The sequence below is a fragment of the Xiphias gladius genome, chromosome 6, assembly GCF_016859285.1.
Source record: "Xiphias gladius isolate SHS-SW01 ecotype Sanya breed wild chromosome 6, ASM1685928v1, whole genome shotgun sequence".
Taxonomy (NCBI): domain Eukaryota; kingdom Metazoa; phylum Chordata; class Actinopteri; order Istiophoriformes; family Xiphiidae; genus Xiphias; species Xiphias gladius.
Genome location: NC_053405.1, coordinates 3127663 through 3146759, shown reverse-complemented (window position 1 = coordinate 3146759; position 19097 = coordinate 3127663). Strand labels below are relative to the sequence as shown.

The 19097-nt window shown below is 44.3% G+C and overlaps 1 protein-coding gene across 1 annotated transcript in view; it reads left to right on the top strand.

Annotated features, from left to right (window-relative positions):
- The window catches only part of LOC120790719 (PH domain leucine-rich repeat protein phosphatase 1-like), a 20057-nt gene extending 1394 nt beyond the window's left edge, over positions 1–18663 (top strand). Inside the window, exons 1-17 of the mRNA XM_040128536.1 lie at positions 1–663; positions 4804–5000; positions 5795–5920; positions 6142–6290; positions 8915–9061; positions 10107–10334; positions 10656–10858; positions 10966–11026; positions 11132–11227; positions 12264–12419; positions 12630–12830; positions 13293–13455; positions 14539–14669; positions 14775–14891; positions 15581–15775; positions 15905–16142; positions 16769–18663. The exon at positions 1–663 is cut by the window's left edge and continues 1394 nt beyond it. Of these exons, the coding sequence (XP_039984470.1) occupies positions 1–663; positions 4804–5000; positions 5795–5920; positions 6142–6290; positions 8915–9061; positions 10107–10334; positions 10656–10858; positions 10966–11026; positions 11132–11227; positions 12264–12419; positions 12630–12830; positions 13293–13455; positions 14539–14669; positions 14775–14891; positions 15581–15775; positions 15905–16142; positions 16769–17911 (4214 nt within the window). The 3' untranslated portion in view covers positions 17912–18663. The remainder of the gene's footprint in view (positions 664–4803; positions 5001–5794; positions 5921–6141; positions 6291–8914; positions 9062–10106; positions 10335–10655; positions 10859–10965; positions 11027–11131; positions 11228–12263; positions 12420–12629; positions 12831–13292; positions 13456–14538; positions 14670–14774; positions 14892–15580; positions 15776–15904; positions 16143–16768) is intronic.
- The last annotated feature ends 434 nt before the right edge of the window (positions 18664–19097 follow it).

Below are 19097 nucleotides of genomic sequence, written 5' to 3'. Positions count from 1 at the left end.
CAGACTGTTATGGAGTCTACTCAGGTTCCGATATGGAGAGCAGCACCTGTGAGGACGTCAGCCCCGGTGGACCCAGAAGCACACAGCACCGGGACTCACTCAGTGATGGGCTAGGTTTAGGTACTGACTCCTCATTGTTGAGCCCAAACTGTGACAGTGCCACAGAGGGACCTGACCCATTTGAGAGCTCCTCAGATGAAGTAGACCTCACCTCTTCTCCAACACACTCAACCGGTGACTCTGCTGCAGACCAGCAAGGAGACTTGCCCACCACCACAGACCCCTCTAGTGCTTCCAACAAAGTGACAAGACTAGACACTGAAAATGGAGCTGGGGATAACGCAGATACTCCCAAATTAATCAAACCTCCCCCTCAAGGCTCCAGCAGCTCTCAGACTCGGCCCCTGACCAGCCAAGCATCTGTCCAGCCTGACCTGGAGATCCCTGGGGGGAGCAGGGGATGGCTGGAGACCATCAGTACTAGTCCGACCCCAGCCCTCTTTGTCCAGCTGCATGGCGGAGCTGTGCGGCGGCTGGGAGACGACGAGAGGCCTCTGCAGATGTTAAATGAGTACCTCACTAATCTGGGGTTTGAAGATGCTTGGAGGGGGCAGGAGGAGGGGATGAATCCAGAAATTGGCTGCTTGATTCGCTTCTACTTCGGTGAGTACTTTGATGTAGAAAAATCAAAATTCAAACACTTCTTTTATTTTTTGTGGGTGGCCTTATCAAGATCAAGACATCATCTTGGGAAGGTTTATCACAATTCGTATTTAAATACTGTTTCAAGTGAAGCCGTCAGAGAGCCACTAGCAGCTAGTTTCACCATGCCATTTCTCCTTGTGCTCGGCTTGTCTCTGCTCATTCATTGTTCATCCATTTTCAGTGTACCGTGAGTGCTGTCATTGTGTTTGGTCAGTCAGACTGTTAAACGAGTGTATTCAGTTGTCCTGAGGGGACAATACCCAGTGTTTTGCCTGTAAACCCATACCCAACCCCTCTCTGTGTGTAGTCCTGTAGGGAGACACATCTGGAGGTAACAGGTGTGATCCATCCGTACGCCAAAGACCAAAATCATGAGGCATTATGGATTCGGGTTCTCTTCTCGCTAAGTTGTTGTTGTCGTTGTTGTTATTGATAATGATCCTGTTTTGCCGATAAGCAGGGTAAGAGGATGTAAAAACAGCCGTGATCTCTTTTGGGATTAGCACAAATGGATATTGTTTTTGACCTTGTTTTTACACCCTCAGCAGAGACAGTGGGGACAAAGAGTCAGGAGCTAACGGTGTGATGATGGAGGGAGAAACACAAAATAATTTTTTGGAAAAACTTACATATTATAAGTTCATTTAGCTCACATTCTCTGCCCTGTTTCACATTTGTCGAGTATCCCTCTCATGTCTTCTCAAGTAAGGCTGCAACTCATGATTATTTTCATTATTGATTAATCTGTTGATTATTTTCTCGATTAATCGATTATTTGATTCTTCTATAAAACCAAGTCAGAGAATAGTGAAAAATGGTCATCGCAGTTTCCTTAAGCTCGAACCCCCCCGGCTCCCACAGTAACATGACAGAGGAACAAAGCATGACATAGAGTTGTGCTGCTGAAAGCAGGGGCCCTTCCAGCTACTGCAGACAAACACAGCCATGAAACAAGCAGTAAGAGTTTGGTATGTGTGACAGGAAAGTGGAAGTGCTACTGGCACAGCAGGAACTGTCATAGGGGAAAAGTGGTGTGATGATAGGAAGTGACAACAATGTTCATAATGTTTGTTGCCAGAATTAGAAATCCCAAGTTAAATTGGAATAATTTAGCACAAGAAATCCACTGTAAAGCAATAGTCCCAGCCTTTTTGGCTTGTAACCCTTTAAACAGTAAGCAAAGTAAACTCGCGGCCCCATATTGACTGATTTATTTCTTTTCAGACTGTCATTTTGAAAGACAAAAGAAGTAAAACTGTCCACTAATTCACAAGACAGAATTTTTCCTCCACACTAATCCGACCTGTCAGTGTGTACAGTACAAACTGAATGTTAATGGTGATGTTAAGCGTCGAGCCAAAGGAGTTTGACTTAGCAAAAATCCCACAAGCAAAAATGCACATCGCCAAGCGTTCTCTGTCTCTCTTTCAAACACCAACACACACACACGCGATCATACCCACAGTGTGCTGACTGTAAGAGAACTGCGACCTTAATGGAACTCAGATTTCACCTCCTCAGTGTTTCTAATCTCCCTGAGACAGTCACCGCGGCAGACGCCTCCTCATCCTGGAAGTGCAGCAACCAGAGGTCACTGCTTTACTTTACAAGCTTAAATACTACTTACCAAACAAACTCGTTTGATGCATGCGTCCAAAGCTACCTAAATACTTGCAGGTTAAAAAAAGAGAACATCTTACTTTGTCCCACTGGTGTTGCCATCACAACGCAAGGCAACGTGGTGATGCGTGGTGCATCGAAACTGAATGTCGCCTCTCCATGTTCTGAACCGCAGTTCAGAACTAAGAGGCTGGTTTAGATCCGGCTAAAAGTCATGACAAAACCTCTGGAAAGATCTTGAAATTGCTGTTAATAAGAAAGAAGGATGAAGATTTCAGAGGTAGGGGTAAAAATAACGATTAGTTTCATTATTGATTAATCTGATGATAATTTTCTCAGTTAATTGATTGTTTTGTCTATAATACATCAGATTTTCTCCATGTGTCTTGTTTTGTACAACCAACTGTCCGAAACCCAAAGAAATTCAGATTACTATCATGTCACGAAGAAAAGCATCGAATCTTCCAATTTGAGAAGGTGGAACCAATAAACGCTTGAAACTTTTTGCTTAGAAAATGGCTTAAACAATTTATAAGATTATCAAAATAGTTGCCGATGCTTTTTCTGTCGCACAACTAATTGATTAATCAAATAATCGTTACAATTCTAGTTGCTTGATTTATAAAATAAAAAATGGCAAAAACAGTTTCCTAAATCCAAGATTCCCAACATTTACAAGTATCTTGTTTTGTTTGAGCAATAGTCCAAAACCCAAATGTACTCAGTTAACAATGATAAAACACAGAGAAAAACTAAATATCCTCCATTTTTGGAGGATAATTTGTTGGCATTTTTATTTGAAAAATGAATCAAAAGATTAAATGATGACGATTAAAGTAGTTTCTGATTGATATTCTGTCAGTCGACTAATCAGTTAATCGTTTCAGCCCTAGCCAGATGCTTGGAGCCTTCAGGGACATCGGACTTGTTAAGGTCAAGATCCACCAAAAAGTTGTGTTGTTGCCTGAACAGGAAATGACTCTTGGCTGCTTGCTGAGAGGCAGGATGTCCAACATTCAGAGAAATAGAAGGAAGGAAAGGGCATGTATGCATGTATATATTAACGCTACGTCTCGCCTGCACCGCCCGGGGAAGGGTGGACTCACATAATACGCATTCCACGTTATTGTTTAGTTTAGAATGGATTGTGTTTGAAAGAATCAGATTGATCTGCTCCATCAGTTATGTGGTGAGTTTACCTCACATTTATCCAATCACAGTGGTAGAAGAAACCACATGATATCACCCGTCCTTTTTTTAAGTAACAAGTAATATATGATGAAATCCCCCAAGACCCACACAACATACAAAAACTTGATGGGGGTGTTTACTCAAAATATCATGTCACTTGGTTCTGTTATCATCACCCAAATGATTTTTTTTATCCTTCGGTTTCTTCCATCGTATCTTAACTTACATTTACTTAAATCGTTGTTGTCTACACTGTCAGGACTTGCTGTTCCTGTTTGTTCTCAGGGTCTGTACAGAGCTCAGAAAAAGGAGCTTTCATGTGGGCAGATCCTTCATCTTGGATTGAACTGCAAAAAGCCCGGAAATTATGCACGGCAGTCACCCAAAATGGATTTAAACGCAAGTAGAGCTGAAATGCTTAGCTGACTGACAGAAAACTGGTCGACTATTTTAATAATGGATTAATTGTTTCAATCGTTGCAGTTTCCATTTTCTCAGAGTTGCGGTTTTGCTGCTTTGCTTTGTCATTTATAATAGAATAGAGAACGATCCAAAATGTCTTCAATCTTAGATGTTGTTTAAATGCAAGCGGTTGCACAAGAACTTTGATGATACCAGCGTTTGAAACTCTGTGAGATGGACAGATTTCACCAGGTTTTAAAAAGTATTGAGGTTTGATACCCTGACATGCTCAGGAGTTGGTTAGTCTCAGTGAAACCTAAGTGACATTTTGTTTAAGTCACTGGAGGGGAGACAATTGGGAGGATCTAGGTGCTGGTGTTATAAGGCATTGCATAACAAGCTAATCTGATTTCAGTCTCACAGTTGCTCAGACTCTTCATCTGTCTCTCTTGTTCTCTGTTATATGTGAATGGGCAAACTGGAAAACACAGTTTTACAAGAAAATCTACAGTGTTGGTGAGTTGGTTTCCAGCACACAGGGAAATGCAGGGCAGTGGCCAGAAACACAATCAGCCCCCTGAACTGGCTTCTGTCTCTAACTGAACTGTGGCTGCTTTTTGTGCCAGCGAGGGGTTAATGTAACAAATCACGCCTGAGTGACTGCTCCCTCTCTCAGCCCACAGGCTATTAGCTACACTTCACTTACATAACCAACAGCTCTCTGTTGCTCTCTCTCCAGTGTGAGAGAGTTGATTCACAAAATCCCACAGCGCTAAAAATAAAACTATCTCTATGAAAAGTCTGGGTATAATAATCAGCACACTCATGATCATCTGCGATCTCTTTTTTTTATCATATAACATGCTTGCGTCTCTCCCTCCCCAGGTAAGCCTCGCAGCGTGGGCGGTTCTGAGCGTGTGCAGCTTTCAGGGGTGTTCAATGTTCGGAAAGGGAAGCTGGCGCTGCCAGTGAACCGCTGGTCGAAGCGTCAGGTCACACTGAGTGGAACCTGCCTCATTGTCTCGTCTGTCAAACACGCCCACACTGGCAAGATGCACATCCTCCCTCTCATCGGAGGAAAGGTACTTTATAAAATGTTTTCATGTCTTTAACGTGCAGGGTGGGTATTCTGGATGAGTGGCCTGTTTATCGAAAAGCAAAAAATGAGAGTAAAACACTTGGAGTCAGTGTCGGTTGGAGTTATTGTTGCAATTCTGCTTTTGTTCTGTGTCTGGTAAGATTATCCACTAGAACATGCTGTACCCTCACACCTGTATGACAAGTCCCTCAGGACAATATTACAAATGTTGACTCTAAATTTGAGACCTTTCTTTTTTATATCCAGACCACAGGTAACTGTATGAGGAATTCAAAACATGAACAGTTGGAGCAGTAATGTGGGGTTCTGGTAGCACTGAAACGTATTCGTACAATGAATCTTTGTACAAAATGAAAACACATGGAAAAACTCCATGGTGTTAAATCACCGATCAACCGAGACAGGAAACAACATCAGACACCACCCTGCTGAAGGCAAGATAATTGAAAATGTCCAATTAAAAAAAAAAAGCACGGTATATTTGAGAAGAGTTGATCTCATTTTAGATGGACTCGCATTAAAGCTCACATTTGTCCGCACCTGGCTGTGTGTGTGCGTTCTCAAACTTAGAAATTAGAGTGTATCGTTAACCAGCAGAAATAGATGGAGTCATGATATATGAGCCATTTCCAAAACGGAGAAAACATGAATTTCTGGATCATTTGGATATACCTCTGGTAAAAGAGAGGGGTCAGAGATTGAAAAGTGGTTCCTTTGCAACCCTCAGTCATTAGCTCGGCTAGACACACTTTGTTTCAAACGTGTTCTGTTCTGCAGGTGGAGGAGGTGAAGAGACACAGCCACTGTCTGGCCTTCAGCTCAGCTGGTCCTCAGAGTCAGACCTACTACATCAGCTATGAATCCTACACAGAGCATCTCCGGTGGCACAGGACAGCCTCAAAGGTACATCAAGACTTACTGTATGTACAGTATGTATGTAGTTGTGTCCACAGGAACACTCTTGCTTCAGTTTTTACATCTTTATTGACACGTAATTTCAAGGTTGATGTATCTTGATGATGATGATGATGATGATGGCAGTGTTTTACACGTCTGCCACTTGTGAACTTGTCGTCGTCAAAAGTTGCTCATCACGTTGTCCTGTCCACCCTTCACTGCGTCAGATTGCGTCCCAGAGGGTGAACTCAGTTGACCTGTCGTGCTGCAGCCTGGAGGAGCTGCCCGCTCAGCTGTTTTACAGCCAGGACCTCACCCACCTCAATCTCAAAAACAACTTCATGTCCCCTCACAAAGGTGTTCCAGCACTCACCAGGTGAGTTTCTGTCATCAACACACACCACACTCAGACAGCGTACTACCATCCTGTGTGTTTTGGAGCACAGCAACAGGAGAAGCTGGCAGATGAAAGCAGTATTTTCCCTTTTGTTTTTCTCTCTTTTGGATGTAGAATGTCCCTCAGTGGTTCTTTCGGTCTTGGGGAGTTACCATATGGTCTAAAGAGGAAGCAGCTTAGATCAAATTACAGATGACGTGTGTCTGGGATGCTGTGTGGTTTGGATGATTAAAAACGAGTCGCAGTCTTGTTTAGAGATTTGACATCAGCAACCTGACCTCTGGGGCACAGGACTTTTCCCTGTTTTCCAGGTCAGATTGTCAAATGGGTCGCTGATGTCACAGTCTGTGAAGTGAGGTCATTTTCCATTGTAGGACCACATCCACACAAAGTCAGCTAAAGCTGAACAAATCTGTCTCTCTGTCATCTTTGCCTTTCTGACCAAACTACGGTAGCATGTTCAAACCAAAAAACAACAAAAACAGTGTCCAGACTAGCTCGTTTGAAAAAAGGTCACACATGTTTTTAGGGTGTGGGGAAAACTGCAGCAGAGTAAAAAGGTGAACTTTCTGTCGCCACTAAACCACTCGGTGATCACTCGTTTTTAACGTCAGTACAGCCAATCACACAAAACTGGTGCTTTCATTATTCGTTGATTTTTGTCAGACAACTTTGCGATTGTGTAACAGATTGTCATCAGATTGACGTCTTTGTGCAGCACAGTAACTGGGTTGTGTCCATCCCTCTTCTGACCAGATGTTGGCTGTGATGCAAAGTTTTGTTGTTTGCAGCGAGGGGAGGAGGAGGAGGAGGAAGAGATTTGGCTGTTTCCTTCATGTTTTTACATCCAGCGTGGATCAAAACGGCATGAAAATGCTAATGTGGATGCACGGTTGCTTTCACATGTACATGTTTTCAGATTATCCAGCACAGTGTACATGTAGTCTAAGAAATGTTGGTCTTTTCGGTCTCCTCATGATGCGCTATGGGATCAGTGCTCTACCCACACAAAATAATACAGTGCAGAAGAAGAAAACCACACTATTTATATGATCAGACAAGTGTATGGCTGCTCTTTTAAACCGTCTGTCGTCAAATGCTAACAGGATTAAAATCTTTGCTATTGGCAGGCTATCTGCAGTTCCTGAAAAGTCTTAAAAAAGCACTGAATACAGTGTCCTCGAAAAAGGCCTTGGGAAGTATTAAAAAGCCTTAAATTGAAATGACATAACTAAGATATTTTCTCTTGCCTGCTGTGGGCAGTGATAATTTTGTATCTGATTGCAGGCTGTCAGGAAACAATGCACACAATTAAACTAAAAGTGGTGGTTTCCCGTCATACTTTGTTACTTTGGCCGGTATGATTTGCGAAAGAGGTAGTATAGCGCATTCTATGGGGCATTAAAAAGATACTGAAAAGCTTGAAATTTAACTGTTTTGGACCAACTAAAATGAGGGAGAAGAATTAAACATCTTGCTCTGTTAGGCTGTACACGTTTAAAGCTGAAATCTGCATGTTGTGTTTGGACTTAAAAAAAAACAAAGACCTACATGTAGGATTAATATAATACACTAATAAGAATCAGTCGTGTTTGTGGCTTCATCTCACAGTGTCTAACTGTAAAAATGTCCTTGTCCCAAAACACAGATTTGTTTTTCTTGTATTGTGCAAAAGCCAATTCACCCGCACAAGACATTTATACAGACTAATGATCCACTTGTCATATAAAGTGGATGGTGACCTGAACTAAAAATGTTACATCATCCAAACACAACAAATCACAGACGTGGTGGCCGAGTTACTAACAAGATGAGAAGCATTTATGTCAATCTCTATCCGTATATTATTTAACTAATATTTTAGTTGCTCAAAAGAAAGAGCTTGTGTCATGTCGTATTCTCTTTTCTTCTTTAAGTTTAGGCTTCTGATCCAAAACCTACTGCACGACGATTTCTTCTGCCAATTTATGTCAAGGGAATGTTACGTTTAAGACATTTTCTTGATAGATATGAACACATAATGCATATATACTGCCATTGTTCCTCCATAAACACACGCTTCTCAGGTGGTGTTTTGAGGAATGCGTTTGTCACGTGTTTTGCCTGTGACTTTCCCTTCGGAAGGACGTGGGTCGGGTTTAGCCTTTTGCCCTGACCCCTCCGTGAACTGGAATAGGCTAGGCCAGAAGAGCCAGGGAACACACACACACACACACACACACACAGACACACACACACACACACACACACAAACTCCAACCTGAACCTCATGCTCCATTGTTATGGTGAATACTTTTAGTAAAAGTGTAAACATTTAGCTTGTGTACTGTAAGTGTTGTGCTGCTGTATCCTTGAGACCTTGTGGTAGCTTCCTGCCTGGTAACTCTCCCTGTTTACGAGACAGGTGTTATGTAACTACTACTTTTTTTTTTTCTTTTTTTGGGGGGGTGGTTTTTGTTAGAACCTCAATTCTGAGGAAGGCCAAAGTCTGATTGTAGTACTGAGACAACAATATTTTTGTCCCTCTTTGTCTGCCCTTGTCTTCCCATCTCTCTCTCTCCCTTTCTCTCTTTCTCTCCTAATGTCTCTCTAAATTTCGCTAGGTTTTGTAAACTGAGAAGCCTTAGTCTGTCAAATAACTCTCTGTCCGAGTTTCCTCTGGCCCTGTGTGACATCACCTTGCTTACGGAGCTAAACCTGTCTGGAAATCGCCTCTCGTCTCTGCCTGCAGAAGTAGGAACCATGGATAAGTAAGTGGGCTGGAAGACGATGACACCCTCGGGTTCTCGTGTTATTGATGATGATGATGATGATGATGATGATGATGATGATGATGATGATGATGATTTGGGAGGTATTTGCCCGTGAGCCGAATGTGTCCTCAGTGACCTGTACTTTGCTGACAGAGACATCAGACAGGGGTTGTTGTCATTGTAATTCCATCAGAGCAGATTAATCCGTCTCTGTATTAAATGAACAACTGGCTGTGCACCAGACTTCTGTCCTGACCGTGCAGAGGTTCTGTCCAGGTGATCAGAGTGCAGAGTCATGCCCACGCTGTCCCCGAACGGGAAGGGTACTTGGGGTCAAATGCTCAGTTAGTGTCTCTACCAGCAGGTTGTGTATTCGCACGTGTGTTCCCGCATGTATATGTACAGTATGTGATGACAGCGAGTAGATAGCAAACATCAGCAGCACGATGAAACACTCAACATAAGCGTGACTGTAAGTTCGTACAGTATTTTGCTCAGTTGTGCTTTAACTTAACTTGACAATAATCAGAAGATTGTCGCAAAGAGTGAAGTTTCATCTAGTGCAACTTCAGAGTAATATTAGAAAGAAAGACACTAATAACTAGTGACAGAAAGTACTAGACCTACAACAGAGTGTTTTTATTAAAAAAGATATGATATCATGTGTGACCTAGCTCAGATATGATACGGCATGTGTTTGTCTGTTACCACATTAATCATTCAATGCTTCTGTTATACTTTGTTTTTTATAGTAAGGTTAGAATAATTGTACCACACAGAAATATGGTCATAAATAATTTAAAAAAAAGAAAAACATCCACAAAGGTCTCTGGAAAACTCTGGATTCTGCCAGATTCAACACCTAAACAGTCACAAGTTTTCTTTCACAAGCAACCGCGTGGTAACAGTAGAAAAACCCATCTCAGGTGAACGCAGCATGAAATAGTACTTTCAAATATCATTTTAACTTGGAGTTAGACTTTTTTTCACTACTCTTAGCCTCAAAATCCCTTACCCTGTAACTCTGTTTGTTGGTGTCCAGTTTGCAGACTCTTCTCCTGGACAGTAACTTCCTGACTTCTCTGCCTGTGGAGCTGGGCTCTCTGGAGGGCCTGACCTACCTCGGCTTATCCTTCAACCGTTTCAGCTGCGTCCCGCCCGTCCTGGAGAAGCTCAAAGGCATGGAGAGACTCTGTCTGGCAGCGAACCAGCTCTCTGTCCTGGATATGGCCGGACTGCAGTGGCTGCCTGTTCACCACGTAGATCTCAGGTAAGAATATCCTCACACTCTCTTACATTTTTAGAAGTGATACTGGGACAAAGCTCAGCTGGAATCTAACACTTCTGAAGATGCTGCAGGAAGAATGCGCTCCAGATTTCTACATCACCGCTTGGTTTGGTCTTTTTGTCTTCTGGATTTGAAAATCTTAACACCTAATAATTAAAGTTCAATATAGCCTTTTTTATTTTTTCAGCAAAAAACAATGAGGGTTTAAATTGGAGCTGAAATAATTAAATTAATCGGTCAATCACCAACAATTTTACCCTCTCTCTACCCTGTTTCCCTTTGTTCATGTTCCCTCTTGTACAGATTGAACCGGCTTCAGAAGGTGACGGTGGGAGACCCAGAGCAGCTGGTCCACATCGTCCAGCTGGACCTGAGGGATACTGGTCTTCAGGAGCTGGATGTCAGGTCTCTCTGTAGGCTGGAGCTCCTTCGCTGTGACAGAAACACTCTCTCCCTCCTCAGAGTCAGTGGCCACGCCCTCAAGAGCCTGCACGCTGCACATAACGGTACTCACGCTTAGTATGGGTCGTACAGATGTTGAACAGATTTAGGTTTGACACTAAATGCGTATACACACTGAGACTGTAAAGAGTTCTGCATGTTGTGTTTGTAGAGCTGAAGGAGCTGGAGGTGCAGCCTGTGCCAGAAAATCTGTCTGTTCTGGATTTGTCCTGGTATGAAGACTCACTATGAAACTGTCACTGTCCTATTAATAGTGTAGCAGAGTGGACTGGGTTCTTGTTCTAAGCTCGGTGCTGACCCTATTTGTTTTCTTAAAGGAACAAGCTGGGATGTGTCCCTGACTGGGTGTGTGAGAGCAGCCGACTGGAGGTGTTGGACATCAGTCATAACTCTGTTACTGAGCTTCCCGTACAGTGAGTATCACACAAACACATGAGATACCTGGTACAGAGGCAAGTTTTTCACAAATGGACAGTAAGATTCCTAAAATAGCAACAATATCTTAAGAAGAACACTGAACACCTGGCATACATTTAGCTTCAAACGCACCTGGATACAAGGCTTACTCAACCACATTGGATGCATCTGACTGCCAGCTCCACATCTTTTGTACTATATGAGAAACTGAAAACAGTTTCTAAGGTTTATTTTTCCCCCATAAAGGGTTTTTTTTGGAGTTTTTTCTCATCTGAACTGACGGTCTAAAGACAAATGTGGTCATACAGATTGTTTATACAAATCGCAAACCCTTGAACGAAATTTGAGATTTGTTAGTTTGGGCTACATAAATAAAATTGACTTGACCAATAAACAGTGTAGAAAAGGTTAACAAAACGCCAAGACTCTATCAACAAAACTAACAGTCTACAGCCCCACTATCAGCTCTGTGAGGCTGCATCAGTATGCTAACATGCCAATGTTTAGCAGGTACAATGTCATATTTTATCTTATTTTGCAGGTATTTAGTTGTAAAATAAAGTATTGTGCAAATTAAAATTTTGAGCTGATGAAGGATTGTTTTCCATCCTCTGCTCAGTACCTGTAGCAACACGCCTACACCGGTGCAGTGCTATTTTCAGTGTGTGTACAGCGTTGGGCAGCATCTACCACTCAGCAATTAAAAACGTTAACTCTTGCACTTCACTGGCTCCCACATTGCTTTTTATGCACCACACAGACAATTTGATAATAGTTTTTTCTTTTTTGGGGGGGGCGGGGCTATATTCAGCTTCAGTCTACATGAAGCACTACAGCAGTTCCATCTATAACAGCTGTTCCCAATTCAAGAGTTAATTCAACATAAGGTGTACTTATTGAACCCCAGGCATACAATGTTTTGTATACTGTTCTGTGTCAGGGCCTCATCGGGGTAAAACAGAGCTGTTCCCACTGAAAGAAATTGACAGTACACACACAGCGACTGAGCTTGCTGTGTTGTTTGTGTTGCAGGCTGCTGTCCAGTGGGAGCTTGAGGAAGCTGCTGGCAGGCTGGAACGAAGTGTGTCAGCTGGTTGAGAGGTTGGAGAGATCGCAGCTCGAGGTCCTTGACCTCCAACACAACTATCTGACTGAGCTCCCACATAACCTGTTCATCAAAGCACAAAGGTGCAGACAATAACACAACTTCCAGAGTCTCTCTGTCTTTTTCTGTCCCTGTGTATTTCATTCTACTGTATCTTTTCATCCGTCTTTGTCACATCTTTCTTTCTTCTATCTCTGTCTTTATATTTTTCCTCCTCCAATCTGTGTTTTATTTTTTTGTCAACTCATGTGCTCGAGCACTAAATTATATTCTCTGTTGGGATTGCATCACAGCTTGCGATACCTGAATGTGTCGGCCAATAGGCTAGAGAACCTCCCTGCGGCCAGCCTGTCGGAGGACAGCTCCAGCATACTGGAGGAGCTCTATGTGACCAATAACAACTTGACAGACAAGTGCGTCCCTCTCCTGATGGGACACGGCCACCTCAGGGTGCTTCACCTCGCCTACAACCAGCTGCAGACTTTCACTGCCAGGTATAACGCAGTACTGCGTGTGAACAGTATCTCTGCGCATGTATTCATGTATGGATGATAACTACATTTTAAATGGCAGTTGTACCTTGAATTCAGTGAAGGATGCATTAAAATTAAAAATAGAAAACTCCCACATAGACACTCAGTCACCCTCAGAAGTGTCTCAGTAGAGTCATTAAAGTCTAATTCGGGAGGTTTAAGTTCCCAAACACACTAAGGTAGGGATCTAACGCAGTTTCTGACTTTGTGCACCTAATTGTAGGCTTTGCATTTTACAAATGGTCCTAATCCTAAAAACGAGGCACATTTTATGAAATGATCCAGTCTTGGGTCATAGCCATCCCTCAGAAATAGGTTTAGGTCACGAGAGAGTTGAGTTTGATAAATGTGGCCCTCAAAGAACAAAAAATAAAAGGTGCGACGCCAGCGCTCTGATTAAAATCACACCTCCGCCTCCTGCAGTAAACTGGCACAGCTGGAGCATCTGGAGGAGCTGGACCTGAGCGGCAACAGACTGAGGGCTGTGCCCACCACCATCCTCAGCTGTCAGCGCATGCACACACTCTCAGCCCACTCCAACTGCATCAACACCTTCCCGGAGGTCCTCCAGCTGCCTGAGATCAAGGTTAGTGGGATACACGCCGTTATTTTGGGCGTTCATTCAGCCGTGGTGCTGCTCGGCAGCTTGAAACAAAGCTGCGCACAAATAGTTTTTCTTGTCTCGTTGCTCGGTTTTGCACACATCCACACAACATCCACTAACGCCCGTAACAGCTGTTTCCTAAATTAGGGGCCTTGCGGAATTAATTCTGGAAATTAGGGAAGAAAATCAACCTCATTCTAGTCTGATGACAAAAACCGAGCTCCCTCTGTCCCTCTTTATCTCTCTGTCTATCTCTTTACCTCTGTGTTCATCTTTATCGGGTTGGGCCAGATCAGGAAATCCTTTGTAATCTCCCGGTAACTCCATAATCTCCGCCTTTCTCTGAACCCAAATGACGGTTTTAATACTCCTGCCTCCGTGTGAGAGAAACGAGGGTGGGAAAAAAAATAGAATTTTTCATGCATTGTGATTACTCTCGAATGATTCAGAATTGATGGACAAAACTCTTTTGAGGCTTTTGAAACTTTTTTGGTTACCTGCATGTTATCAAAATTGGTCTTTGCTTTAAAAAAAATAAAGAAGTCGGATGAAATGTTTGATAATAGATTTGATCGTCTTAGCTTAACAAATCTGGGTATTTCGCTGACCAGGAGCAGGATTAAAATGGAACTGACTGTCACAACTCATCCCTGAATCTGTTGGGATTCGCTGAAGGTTAAACAGATTGGACTGGGAAGTGTAAATAATACACAACAATATCAAACGCGTGCAAGTGACCTTCCAGCTGGAGTCGGAGCAGAAAACGACCTGCTGCTGTTACTGCTGAACAGAACATTTGAGATGGAGGCAAAACTAACCACTAGGTTTGGTACAAGTTTTATCTAATTTACATGTGTGTCTCTGCTAAAACAGCCCCATCCACACTCTAAGGAGTAATTCCTCATAACGGATACCCTTGATTATGCTACTTTGAATGGGGTCAAAATGCAGGATCCACAGACGTCTTTTGTAGTTGAATTGCAGTCTGATGAATCAAGAGGTCCCTCATGATTCTCAGCCTTCCTGAAAACTGACCTCCTCTGTTCCTTTGTTTTTCTTCCTCAGTGTGTAGACCTGAGCTGCAACGAGCTGACTGAGGTGACCCTGCCAGAGACGCTTCCTCTGAAGCTTCAGGAGCTGGACCTGACAGGAAATCCTCGCCTAAACCTGGACCACAAATGCTTGGAGCTCCTCAAGTGAGAACTTCAAACATAACACACTGCAGTAGCAAAAAAAAAGAAAGAAAACAAGACCAACAGGCTACTCGTTTTATTTTGCCTCTCTTCTCCTCCTCTCTGCAGTAATATCCGATGTTTCAGAGTAGATCCATCTCCTTCTGCTCCGTGTGTGAGCGAGAGCCACGGGGCCCCTGCAGTCTGGAGCCATGGCTACACCGAGGCCTCCGGAGTGAAAAACAAGTCAGTCTTTTTCCCTCGGCTTCTGTCTCTCTCCATCTCCTCAATTTTATTGAGCTCTATAGTCTGTAAGAACCCAATTAGCTAAGTGAGTAAACTCTGTTGAGATTATTTAACACTTCCAAACCACAGTTACAGTGTGCTTTCAAAATGTACACAAAAATAAATACAATAAAATACAATAACGACAGTAATGAAATAAAACATTTGTTCAATAGAAGCATAAAAGTGCATCAACAAAGCTAAAAAGAAGCCGATTTATGCAGGTAAGTTGGTAGGTTGTAGGTCTTGTTCCAGCTCTTCAAAAGCTTTTGTTCAGCCTTAGAGTTGATCTGACAGATGTAACTGTCTCTGAAACTATGTCCATAAAATGTTTGAGTATCGATCTTTGTATATTATGCAGTATATTTCTTCATCATTTGTGAGAATGTGGAGTGAATATGAAGAGAAATACGAATTATCAGGATCTTCCTTTTTTAAAATGCAGCGGGAGCTGCTACAGCGCAGCCAGGACGACGGTTGTAGTGTTTTCAACGTCTAGTGTTGGTCAGAGGTCTGGCTGCTGCATTCTGAGCACTTCAGACACGTAAATTACAGGCTGGACTAAAGTCGGCACAGGGACATAAAGGCCGGGATGAATTGTCCACATTACACACAGAAAACTAGTGGATCTTCCTGCTCCTTCTTCTCAGGCTGTGTGTGGCTGCTCTGGCCCTGGACAGCTTCTGTGGGATTCGTGAAGCTCTGTATGGGGTTTTTGACGGAGACAGGAATGTTGAGGTGCCCTACCTGCTGCAGTGCACCATGGGAGACGTGCTAGCAGAGGAGCTCCACAGGGGCCAGAGGCAGGAAGATTACATGACCAACACTTTCCTCACCATGCAAAGGTAAAGACGCTTAAAGTGACTCCTAGTTAACGGCACACAGAAGGCAAACAGTCACACCTGAATGTTTCCACAGGGACAGCGATGACACGCACTCTTAAACTCTTGTGTTTCTGTGCCGCTCTCCCGCAGGAAGCTGGGCACAGCAGGCCAGAGGATGGGCGGCTCGGCGGCTTTGTGCCACATCAGACACGACCCGGTGGCTCCCGGCGAGCACGGCGGCTGCTTCACTCTGAAGGCCGGCAACGTGGGCAGGTGCCAGGCTGTTTTGTGCCGAGACGGCAAAGCTATGCAACTCTCCGCCACACACACCGTTCAAGAGGAGCCGGAGTACCGGAGGGTCCGACGGCATAACGCCATCATCACAGAGGTAAAGACAGACTGCGTTCGCTCGTGTTTCATGGGTTGTCGCTCGGAAACGATGAGTTGAGTAGGAGAGTGGCCGATCTACGGCACGTAGAGGAAATTTAGGTAGTAGATGACTTTCATTTGTTCTCTGGTTTCAGTCCCTCAAATGTGAGGATTTGTGGCTCTTCTCTGTTTTATATCATCATAAGCTGAATGTCTTTGGGTTGTGGACCATTGGTTGAACAAAACAATCAGTCTGAAGATCAAAAAAAAAAAAAGATTTTGTTTGTGGACATTATATAGACTAAGTGATTAATTTAAACAAATTATGGCCTGATCAAGTGATTAATCATTTAGTCTATAAAATGCCTGAACATAGTAAAACATTTCCCAGAGCTCAAAGAAACATCTTTCATTAAAAAACCCAGTCAATCTGAAATCATGTAAGAGCAAAAGGATCACAAGTCATCACAGGGACCAGAGACTGTTTGACATTTAACAAAGAATGGAGACAGTTAGCTGATCACCAAAATAAATTCCAATTAATCTTCTGTCAGCTGATGAAATGTTTCAGCACAGTAACAGATTAACTGATGACAAACATGGTCAGCTGCCGCTGTATTTAGTTCTTCTTCCTCTCCTCTGTAGGATAACAAAGTCAGTGGTGTAACTGACTCCACCAGAATTATGGGTTACTCCTTCCTGTGCCCGTCCGTGACCCCTCGACCACACGTCTCCACGGTGACGCTCACCCCGCAGGACGAGTTCTTCCTCCTGGGCAGCCGGGGACTGTGGGACACGTTGTCTGCCAGCGAGGCGGTGGAGGCGGTCAGGAATGTACCGGACGCTTTGGCGGCTGCCAAGAAGCTGGTGACTCTGGCTCAGAGCTACGGCTGCTCCGACAGCCTCAGCGCCGTCGTCGTCCAGCTCAGCATCACCGAAGACTGCTGCTGTTTCTGTGAGCCGCCGCCCCCTCCCCCCAGCCCCGGCCCGGGCGCTCACACCAGCGCGCACCATTACTCGGCGGGCGGTGACGGCGGGATACCGCTGCCGCCGGCCTCCTCGGGGACGGTGAGCGAGCTGAGCAGCGAGTTCAGCACGTCCGAAATGAGCAGCGAGGTGGGATCCACGGCGTCGTCAGAGGAGCCACCGCCTCAGACCGAGCCCGCGACGTCCCACCTCGGCCCGCCGGGACGAGCTGGCGTGCGGAGACCCGCCTGCAGAGGAGGCAGCTTCCAGAGGCAGTTCTCTGGAGCTCTGTCTGACAACGGCCTGGACAGCGAGGACGAGGAGCCCATCGCCGGTGTCTTCTCCAACGGCAGCCGTGTGGAGGTGGAGGCTGACGTCCACTGTCTGCGCCGCCATGACCGCCCGGCCCCCCAAACACAGACTCATGTGCAGGCAAGCACAAACATCCCTCCCGAGCCTTCACCCCCCCTCTCCTCCTCCCAGGCTCCCTCCCCCGTCCCTCCCTCCTCTCCCTGCCTCAGCGGGGAGGCTCGGTCCGGGACTCTGGGCCGCAGGGCTCGAGCTAACGGCTCCGTAGCCTGCCAAGGGAGGAACCAGGACCTCATAGAGGAGGCGTCCGACGCCCCCGTCAGGAAGCAGGGGGGCTACTTCAACGCTCCCGCCCAGCCGGACCCCGACGACCAGCTCATCATCCCGCCAGAGCTGGAGGAGGAAGTCCGGCAGATCATCCAGCAGCAGCAGGAGCAGATGCAGACGCAGACGCACAGCCAGCAAGCACACAGCTACCAGAAACCTGCAGGCTACTTCGTCACACCCCTCTAACTTCGGTCCCCCCTCCACGACAGCTGGTTCAGATCCAGGGTTTCTAGTTTAGCGAGTTCCAGGGATGGAGAACTGTGGAATCGGGACTGTCGGTCTTCATGCTCGGCACTGCATTCGTTTGTACCGCTCCCTCCAAAAACCTCAGAGTACTCTGAACATGCTTATGGACCAGAGAGACTGTGTTTTCTTACGGTTTTTGTTATTGACTTTATTTTCTAATGTTAACTCTATGCCCCTTGAAATGCAATGCAATTTTTATAACACTTTACGTCGATTTAAATCTTCACATGTAATTGAGTTTTACCACATCTTTAATTTGAAGAAGCACTTTGGATGCTTTTTATTAGACCTTGGAGATTAATTCCATGTTAAATGGTACTTTGAGATTTGGACCATTCTGTTTTTTTTGCTGTAGTAGACATTTCCCCTGTTTTTGTGGCTGATGGCCTTACAGTTGTCGGAGTTAGTAAAACTGTTTAACTAACTCCTAGGAGTTTAATACTTTAAAGTGACCTAGTCACTGAAGCGTACTAATGTTCTCTGAGAGAAAAAGATGATTATTTCCAACGGCTGATATTCCAGGTGTGTGTTCTCGGGGGTGTGCAGAGTTCAGAGTGGTGCTGCAGTGGTGAGTAAATGCTGATCAGGACGGATCCTACAGTTGTTACCAGCTCAATAAATGTTCTCAGAACAGAGTTACAAACTTCTTGACAATGGCAAATCGCACAAGAGAGCTACTTTTGCTATATAATAAATTAAAGTTTTCAGATAACCACGTGTCGACTGACTGCTTGTGGAGGGGTGGAGGATGCTTATACTTAGCGCGGCCACGTGTTACCTGCTTCAACTCATGTATTTCCTGTTCGTGAAGATCTTTCAAACGCTTTGCTCAAAGTTCACGGGGATCACAAAAGACATTTTCTGACGTAACCCTCTTGGTATCCAGACCTGCAGATAGTTTTGGTTCGGTGATAAAAATTTTTTTAGATATTTTGCCTCTGAAACGTCTGCCACCACTTTCCTAAACCAATGCAGAATGATCGCAAGACCTGGTCTGAATTTTTTCAAATGTTTCTAAAAAGTTGACATTGAGTTATTTCTTTATATATTAATTACTTATTTTAGTACAACGATCAAAATTGTATTCTAGAGACTGATTGAGTCGTTGATAATGGGACAGAAAACT